Source organism: Apaloderma vittatum, unplaced genomic scaffold, assembly GCF_000703405.1.
Source record: "Apaloderma vittatum isolate BGI_N311 unplaced genomic scaffold, ASM70340v1 scaffold3508, whole genome shotgun sequence".
In the NCBI taxonomy this organism is placed as follows: Eukaryota; Metazoa; Chordata; class Aves; order Trogoniformes; family Trogonidae; genus Apaloderma; species Apaloderma vittatum.
Window position 1 is genome coordinate 30,137 of NW_009728857.1, and position 9,499 is coordinate 39,635.

Here is a 9,499-nt window from a genome sequence, read left to right on the forward strand (position 1 = left end):
GAAGGCAATTAAAGGTTTATTTTTGTCTCATCGACACGGGAGAGGCGAAGGATGTGGATCTGTCAAAAAGCGAAGCAGCTATTCCTGTCCAGTTCGAACCGGCCGTTGGCAATGGCCATGGGGTCTCTGACAACGGGCTTTTCAGACGGGAGAAGCATCTACATGGACTCAGCGGGCTCGTTATCTGCAATCTCGTGATTGATGATGCTTAGGATCGAATGAGAGATTGCCCTTTCTCAGCAGAGCATCTCTGTACTTAATCATCCGGAGTTAAGACACCAGCGTGGAAATTAGCTTACCTCTGCTCGCTTCAGGAGAGGTTGTTTCGGATTGCGTCAGCCCCGGGTTTGGCCCGCGCGTTATCTTTATGCCTCCTGAAGGCATTCTGGAAGTTGTGGAGAGATGGGCAAAACAGGGAGTCGCTGCCCTTTGGGTTAGCTTCTAGAAATGTGCTGGTGAGAAGGGGGTCTGGCGCTGGTAACTTTTTAAATTCTTCAGCACACTAGGCCCTTGTGAATGTTTGTGTCCTGCAGATTGATTTTGGTCGGCTTTGCCTTCGTGTAAGCAAACATGTTGCGGTGGAATGAGCTTGGAATGAAACAGAACTAGAAGATGAGTAAAATCTGACCGTGTGGACGCCTCTGCAAGCTTTTATCTCCCATCAGGAAGCTGTGGGCTGAAGTTCTGGGGTGGTCCTTAGAGCACAGGCTCGCTGTGCAGCAAAGCAGCCGTGCAGAGAGCCCTGAATCGCCCCTGACCGAGCCTGCGCCAGAGCTGGAAACAGTACGGCCGTATCAACACAGCACAGGCCGGCTCTGCCTCCCAAGTTTCTGGCTTTGGTAGAGCCAGATGCTGCTTATGCCGCTGACCTGGCCGTGCTCATGCTCTGAGGCCGCTGTGGGACACGAGGAAGCTTGTTGACACTTGGCATTGCTTGGACATACCAGTCGGGATCGGTGACAGCTCGGGGATCTCTGCTCTGCGCCTCCTGGCCTGCTGTAGGCAAGCTCCTGCCATGCAGATCAGCTCCTTAACTGGAGCTGTCTGGAAGGGCGATGTCTGGGGAGAGATTCATACCTAAATCAGCGCTGGTTGAGACCTCAGAGGATAGCCTGTCTGGCCTCCAGCTGCTGCTCCTCAGCAAACTTGGCTACCTGGCCATGTCCTCTTTCCCCTGGGGCCTGGGGCAGGGAAGGAAGCCAGCGCGAGCGCGATCCTTCCTGGGTGACATGTAGCATCTGTCGCGTCTGCCAGTGATCAGCGTCCTGTCGGTACCCGAGGCTGTGGCCATCCCGATGGAGGTGCGGGCACCTTTGTCGGGCTTCCGTGTTGGCCACAGCTTCTGTCTGAAAGTGAAGGTCAGCACACGGGGACTCAATTGCAGACGAACAGCTTGGACATCAAGACCTTCATTGTCTTGATTGTTCCCAGGCAAACCACTGTGAAAACTGCTGCGACGGAAAGCGGTTGAAGGGTGAAGCCTGCCATTTGCAGAGCAATAGGAAAGCATTTTTCTGTGGCAATGTCATCTTGAACTTTTTGCAGAAAAGACACAAAGGAAAAAAAAAGAAAAGGTTTATCTCTAACTGTCTATCAAGAGAGCTGTATCTGATGAGAAGTTCCCAGAACATTTTCTCCTACAAAACCAGCTGAGGCTACGCAGACCCAGAAAATGGAGAGAGAAAGATTCGGAGATGAGCTTGCTCTCTCCTTCCTGTGAGCTCAGGCCATTCTGGGAGGAGTGAGACAGGGAGGTCAGGAAATTCCTGGCTCCTCTCAATCCACGTCAGATCCTTAGCTCTATCTGGGGGCCATTCAGCCCATGCGTGAGTTATCTCTGTCTAGTGTGTAGGAAACAGTTTCATTCAGCGGTGAGCACCCCACGGATCCGGGGAGATTTAACCCTTGTGCCCTCAGATGTCCTGACACCTACCCCAGGGACGTGGTGGGAGGATGTGGAGCTTCTGCGCTGTCTGCCTGTACAGTTACTCATAACATACAACCAAGCCCTCTAGAGAAAATCTGCCTAAATTAAGGTTGGAGAGATCTAACATCCCACGAGGGCTTAAGCTGGGCAGGAGTGTCCGTTGCTTTTTGCCTCCTCGGTTACAATAATCCTACAGGGGAAAGGCTTCTGGATTTTGGAGGTGTATTGGATCGTGAGATGACAATAAGAATGGCTGGAACGGCACCGTGCAGTGTGATTGAGGGCCCTGGAAGAGATTATAAGTAGAGAGATTAATAAATTATTTCTTTTCAACAGGTATTTTCTGAAGCGTTTTTCGTTTTACGCTCTGGAAAAATCTGTTGCTTAGTGCTTTAAATGCTACGAGATACGTGAGGTACAGAGCAGGCCTGTGAGACTTCCAGTTAGTGAAAAAGAAATTGCGTTGAAGGTCAAAGATGTTAACAGTGAGCTATGGAAAAGGAAGAGGACTAGTGGTAGGCAGTGATGTGCTGGCATGGCTTCCTGGGGACAAAACCGTGGCAAGTTTCCAAAGAAGCACCACAGTGAGCGTCTTTCATTCTTCCACCTGCGTAAATTTGCTTTCACGCTAACCAGCATGATTCTCCTCCACTTGTACAGATGAAAAACCAGGATTGATTCCACTGATGTCAGTGTGATTGCTTCACTGGAAACTGATACGAGATCGGTGCTGAGCCCCACGTCGAGCGTTTAACCGCTGTGCCGCCTGCGAAGAATCACTGAGCTCAGAAGGGACGGTCGGAGATCCGCGTGTCCAACCTGCTTTCTCAGAGCAGGCTAAGGTGGAGCTGGTTTCTCAGGACCTGGTCCAGTCAGGTTGTTGAATATCAACAAGGATGGAGACTCCACAGCCTCCCCAGACAACTGGTAGTTGATTGCCCTGACAGTGGGGAAAAGAAAAACAAAATTTAAGGCAAATGTCCTGTATTTCAGCTTGTGCCCATTTCATAGAATCACAAACTTGTTTAGGTTGGAAAAGACCTTTAAGATCATCGATTCCAGCCGTTATCTTGTGGGTCACCTTGGTTTTTGCTGTGCTTGGAGAGCGTGGAGCAGCCAACTGTCAGTGAGTAGATGGGAATTATCACCAACCAAAGTGAAGTGGCCATTCACCAGGGAGGGTCTCGGGTCTTAGGGGATCTCCTGAAAAGTTTCAGGCTTGATTTTTGCAAGTGCAAAATGTTTACTGTGCTTTTGAGTCCGTGTTAGCTGCAGCTGAAATCGCAGGATACATCAGGCGCTGGCTCTCTCTGATTAAATTTCCATTAAATGGTGACAGACCTTCCCTTGTCCTGACCCCTGAGGTCGGTTTTGCCTTACTTCAGCAGTTAAGTCTTGCGTCTCCGGGCTCATTCTCCTCACTGGCCTGATGGAACCGGGCTCCTTTCAGGAGGACCTAATAGCTGCCTTCCAATACCTGAAGGGAACCTACAGGAAGGCTGGGAGGGACTTTTTACAAGAGTGTCCAGCGATAGGACAAGGGGAAGTGGGTTTAAGTTGAGGGAGAATAGATTTAGATTGGACCTTAGGAAGAAATTCTTCAGTACGAGGGCAGCAAGACTTTGGAATAAATTGCCCAGAGATGTTGTGACTGCCCCCTCCCTGGAGGTGTTCAAGGCCAGGTTGGACAAAGCCTTGAGTATCATGATCTAGTTGAGAGACGTCTCTGCCCATGACAGGGAGGCTGGATTAAATGACTCTAAGGTCCCTTCCAGCCTAGGCCAGTCTAGGATTCTGTGATTCTTCTGACCTGAATGTGCTTCTGAGTTTGTTGGGATAGTTACAAGGTACCAAACTAAATGCTCCCTGTCCCTGACAAAGGCGACTCTTCTGAGGGCATAAAATTCACCAAGTGCCAATCCTCAGCATGGGGCAGGCCAGGAACAAAAAGCGACACAGCCGAACGCTCTTGTGCAATTTTAGCTTTGCTGCATGGGATGGCTTGGGAAGAAAAACACATGTCAGAAGAGCTGTAAATTTGCTTCGATTTATGCTGTGAATTTTTGGCCGCAATACGTGGGGACACAGGGGATTGAGGATCGCGGAGCGCAAAACTAGGCCCTGATTTTGTCTATCTAAGAATAGCAGAGGAGCTGTGGTCTGCTCATTCTGTTTCGTCCACCAGTCTGCCTTGGGAAGGGCTTTAATCTAAGTCTAATCTATTTTTAGCCTGATATCTTCTCCAGACAATGTGCAGCTGTCCTGCTCGTTTTCTGCCAGAAATTAGTAACTCTCCTATGATTCACAAGTTAGCTGTATTTTTTTTCAGAAAAATCCTGCCGCGACGTATTACCTTGACACATGTAGCGCCATATCGTACAGCGGGAGGTTCGTGCACGCGGCGCGTTCGCGGCGCGACCTAGACCCAGAGGTATGCCTTGGACTTGAGAGTCGGGAGGTCACGGGTCAGCTTCCAGTTTTGCTGCTTGATCTGGATTTGTCCCACCTGCCCTGTTGTGCTCTGCTGCGCCTCCTCCCGCAGCACCTGGCTCGTCGGCGAGCCCCCAGCAGTTGTGTAAGACGCGATGTTCACGCGGCGCAAGCTGTCCCGTCGGTTATTCTAAGCTGAGCGTCCCAGTGCATGGGAAAAATTAGAATTAATCAGCTTCTAGAGGCTTTGATTGTATGTTTAGTCAAGGGGAGGGATTTCCTGCTTTTGACCACACCATTTTAAGAGGTTTACTTTCTGGTTGAAGTCAAATAAATACGCGTAGGATCTGACTTAATCCCATTTAGAGCAAGGTTTGTGGGGAAGAAGCTCGAGTGTTTGGTTAAGGATGGGACCTGGAAGTTAGACTTGGGGTCTGTTCCTGCGTGAACTTGTAGCTGGGCAGGGGCAGGACAGGACACGTCGGTGAAATCCGTCACGCAGTTGACATCTTATTCCCTCAGTAGGTGAACAGCGCCTGTCGAGAGCACTTTGATGGCTTGCAGGGATGTTTTTGCTCTTCTCGTCTTGAGTTCCTGCTAGGTGGTCGTGCTGCCTGCGGTGAAGGGGAGGAAAACTGCAAGGACTCTGCGGGAGCAGCTGCTCGTGGCTATTTCTCCCACCTCAAAACTATCCTGTCCGCACGGCAGATTTAGCAGTAGCGAAGGGGTAAAAACTTGACTGAGATGTCTGTGCTGCAGAAGATCCACCCCTCCAGAGGGAGAATAAAACCACTGACCCTACCCCATGCCTTCGTGATGTGGTTTAGGCTGAGGCAGGAGGAGAGCTGCCTTTTCCAGGTGACTTGGGATCATCTCTTGGCTTTTCTGTGCGGCCAGCAGGACAGGGGACGAACCCTGCAGCTGCGTTAGCGCTGGAGAGCTTTTGGATGCAGCGTTTCCTCCCTCCTTGGGGCCCTTTACTTCGAAAAAGGAAGCAGACAGGTTAGAATGATGCCAGGGGGAAAGTAAATAACTGCCTAAAATGCCAGTTTGAGCAGCTGGGTATCAGGTCAGGAGCTGTGACAGAGATTCACTCATCTCTCTTCCCTCAAGCAAATACGCCTTGGGCAGCGTCGGACGTTTTGTCAGCCCGAGTGTGCAGGATGACGGAGAACCTGCCCGTCCCCCTTTGGCAGGTTCTTTTTTTTTTTTCTGTTTTTTACGGAAAGGAAGTGTACGTTCGGCGTTAAGCAACAGCGTGTTGCTCATAATGAAGAGGAGGGAAGAGGGGAGGAAAAACAGTTTGAAGGACGACAGAGGGGCGAAGTCAGTTGTGCTGTTAATCCGTAATCGCAGTTATTTCACGCATGAGAAAGACCAATGCTATGCGGAGATTGCCGAAGCCGCATACCAAGGTCAGATTGAAAGCAAGCCTTGACGACTCGAGTGGGGAATTCTGTAATGACCACATCTCCGTAGTCTGGAGACCTTGCACGTCTCCGGGATGCTCTGGAATAGCTCTTTATTAACTCCTTGTGTTTATCCTGCTTCAGCCATGGGATTCCCTGCAGTTTAGGGTGCAACTGGTCCCCCTGCTCTGGAGCAGGAACTCGGTTAGAACACTTGCCCCCTCTTCATCCACCTCACTTTCGTCCAGCTGAGCTTTCATGTGGAGGCAGGGTCGAGGCGGTGCGCTGTGCTGTGTCCCTTCAGCTCGGTTCCAGCGAGAGCACTTCCGTTGCCAGACTCTGTGCTTCGTCCCTTCTGGGTGGGCGACGGCACATGTTACTCTCTGCAGCTCCAGATTATTATTGTCAAAATGCAAATATGTTGTGTGATAATGGGAATAAGAGAGTCTGTCACTTGGCACAGCCAACACCGCGCCTGCTGTTCCGACTGTCCATCTCCCTGTGCTCTGTCTGAATTGCCTGTACCCTTGACCTGTTTATATTCTAACGCGCGTCACTCCGTGGGTTTTAACCTTTTGGTTTGTAGGCCCCCGGGTGCTTTTGAGGGAGGCTTGTGTCTTTCTGGAGGGAAACAACTTGCTTCTCTTAGTGATTTTTCACAGACTCACAGGTTGCCTTCAAAATCCGTCATCGACCGAGTCGCGTTGGAGTTCCCTGATGCACAAATAGAGGTACCGCCTGTCTCCTCCTGAAAGGCTGTTTCCAGCGACTGCAAATTTAAGTCCTCCCTGCTCCTTTTACGTGCTTGTGTGATTATCTGAGGATGCTGAAACAGGCTATGCCCTATGACAAGCACTTCTATTTCTCAGAGGTCTCCTTGCTCTTGGTGTTTTCTGTCAGCGGAGAGGAAGGCGGGCACGGTTCCTCGTGCCGCCAAATCCATTCTCTGTCCCTGATGCTGAACCTGTTGCTTTCACAACTCTCACAAGTCCTGGGCTCATCCAATAATTCCAATTTTGATTCCTTGCCCAATTGCTTTTCTAGAGAACAGGATCACACTCGACAAACCCGAGAGGATCAAGGAAAAACACGTTGTAGCTTTGGAAGTTGTATTTCTTGACTCGTCTAGCTGGAGCCTGTACCGTGAGAATGATCGCTGTGTCTGATGGTTCTTACAGATAAGCGACCTGAACCTTGAGTTTAGCCAGGAAGAGGTAACAGGACCCAAGAAGAAAAGGAAGGTCAGCGAACCAGAGAAGTTGCTTCTGGAAGGCAGGAAATGATGTTCGTTCTGACACACGATACGGTTTGGAAGGTGTGAGTTTGCACTGTGTTCTGACTAGTCTGCCGATATTTAACTCTGCCGCGCGCCACGAGTGTTTCTGCGCGTTTGTTTGTCTAGGGAAAGCTTTAGGTTGCGCAAGAGACAGCAGGCACCGTGACTGTCACGACAGTGTCGGCCGACGGCGCTTGTGCGATGTTCTAAAGTACAGGATTTGTGATTCCATGTGAACGGTGTCTGTGTGCTTCTTTATCCCGGTCTCTTGCCCTCACCCTGCCCTTCCCGCTGGCTAAATTCCCCCTTCTGTGACTGAGCTGTCCTTTGCCAATATGCCACCGATATTTAGTGGCACGGTTTCGAGATGAACTCGCTTGGGTGTCAGTGCCAGCAGGCAGCGAGTCTCATGGTTTGCCAGATGGTGCTTAACTTTGTCCTATCTACGGTTTCCGGAGATTTTTTTTTTTTTTTTCGAAGAAAGGATTTTATCTATATTGAATACAGAGATAAAGTAATCTATACACATTTTCTGCTGGTGCCCAATGTTTTTTTCCCTGACTCTGCAAGTAGCGTTGCTGTGGCTGTAGTATCAGCTTATTTCTAAACCGTGGCTTAGGCAGTTGTGCGCTACAAATCGTGTCGCAATACCCTGCCTTTAAAACCTGACTTTAATCAAGGTACCTGGTGGCTGCAGATGCAGGTAAGGAGAATGACAGCAGCGAAAGTGAAAAAAAGATTTTTTTAATATTTTTTTTGCCCCTTGGAGCAAAGGTGCTGTGCAAGACCTAATGACTCTTACTGGAGTGGGAGGAGCAAAATGGTCTCAGATTTTTTTTTTTAAAAAAAAGGTGTTCAAGGAACAGCCTTTGCGTTACTTTACACGCGTCGCAAGAGAGATGCTGGAATATGAAACGGTGGGGAAGGGAGCGCGGCGCACTTCTCAACGCAGCGTTGATTGGCTGAAGTGTTCAAATCTGGCAGCGAGGGGGAAACAAAAGCACTCGGGCACAGCAGAGCCACGCGCCCGGCGGCGCAGCAGCAGCCCCGGGACTTCAGACACGCAGCGCGGGTGTTTCAGGGCAGGGCTTGAGGAGCCGCAGTGGTTTGGGATGTCGCGTGTTTCTCCCGTGGTGTGTGTCAGACAGCTCTGGAGAAAGCGGTGAGGAATCAGGGCATCGTTTTGGTTGGAAAAGCCCTTGAAGATCAAGTCCAACCACTTGACAAGTATGGGACCCGTAGTTTTTCGGGCGTCAGATTGTAAGACCTCGGCCACCAGCGCCGTCACTTGGCACGTCGGCTTCCCCATCGCCGTTAGCACGGTGACACCTTCTGCCATGGCGGTGCTTGAGGTTGGCTCCAGGCATCAGGTTTTTTTTCCTTGCCGGGGTCCAAGGTGGGGATCGGTGAATCTCTCTTGCGCTTTTACGCCGGTTGGCCGTCTGAAAGAGTTGAGAGACAGACTGGAACCACCTGACTGGGTAGAGATAATGCTGAAGCTTGACCACCCCTCAATGTTCAGTCGACCTCCCAGCGCTGCAACCCCAGCGCTGCAACCCCGCGGCTGCCTTGCTCGGCCCACAGCAGACAGACCACTGCTTGGCCCTGAGTTTGCAGCTGTACCTGGCAGGTTTCATGGCTTGACACTGGTTTCACAAAACCGGCAGAACATGAGAGTTCTCCGTTTTATCCTCACTTTAAGCCCCGCGTTCTCGTTTTTTTGCACCTGTGGCCTAAACAAGCCAGTCAGTTCACATGCCAGAGCAAACCAGAAATCTTCCTTCTGCCCAGATTTTGTAATATTTGCTCTCACGCCTGCCCATCTGTGGTCAGCCTGCGTCCTTCACAGCACTGCTACAGCTCAGGACCTGCCTTGACCCGAAAGCTCTGCCCTGGCGCTGCTGGGCTTCGTGCCTTCCGCAGCCCTTCAGCCCCGCGGCCTCCTGCCTGCACCCAAAGCCGCGTGCGTCTGGGAGAAGAAAGTCAGACGTGTCTGTGGCGACGGTCTTTCTCCTTGACACACACCCCAGGGCTTAGGGGCACACCAGTGCGCTGGAAGGCGCCAAGTGTCTCGTCCCGCAGCGAAAGTGAAGCGAGCCGCCTCGTGTGACCACGGAGGAAGAGGAACACACGCAAATCCACGGCGTGTTCGACAGTGCAGTGCCTTGGCCTCGTAGCCGCGGCCGGGGGCTCACTGTCTCGGTTCGCATCGGCTTCTAATCAGCTATTTTACGGTAATGGCTTTTTAGTCATTTTCATTTCAGGCTCGGTTAGAAATAAAGCAACTTGTGATGAACTGCCGCGGTAAGCGTCTGATTTTTCTTTCCCACAAACTTGTGGTTACCATCAGATTCTAAGAAAAGTCTTTCCACTGCAGATTGGGATCACATAAGCCACTTACACATATCCTTTCATTTATTAGCAATTCTGCTGGGCTAGCTCAAGGTGAAAAAACCT

General features: G+C 50.7%; 1 protein-coding gene across 1 annotated transcript in view; it reads left to right on the forward strand.

Moving 5' to 3' along the window:
• Nucleotides 1-7,049, forward strand: part of HORMAD2 (HORMA domain containing 2) — a 21,911-nt gene extending 14,862 nt beyond the window's left edge. The window contains exon 12 of the mRNA XM_009874213.1: nucleotides 6,945-7,049. Within this exon, the coding sequence (XP_009872515.1) occupies nucleotides 6,945-7,049 (105 nt within the window). The remainder of the gene's footprint in view (nucleotides 1-6,944) is intronic.
• The last annotated feature ends 2,450 nt before the right edge of the window (nucleotides 7,050-9,499 follow it).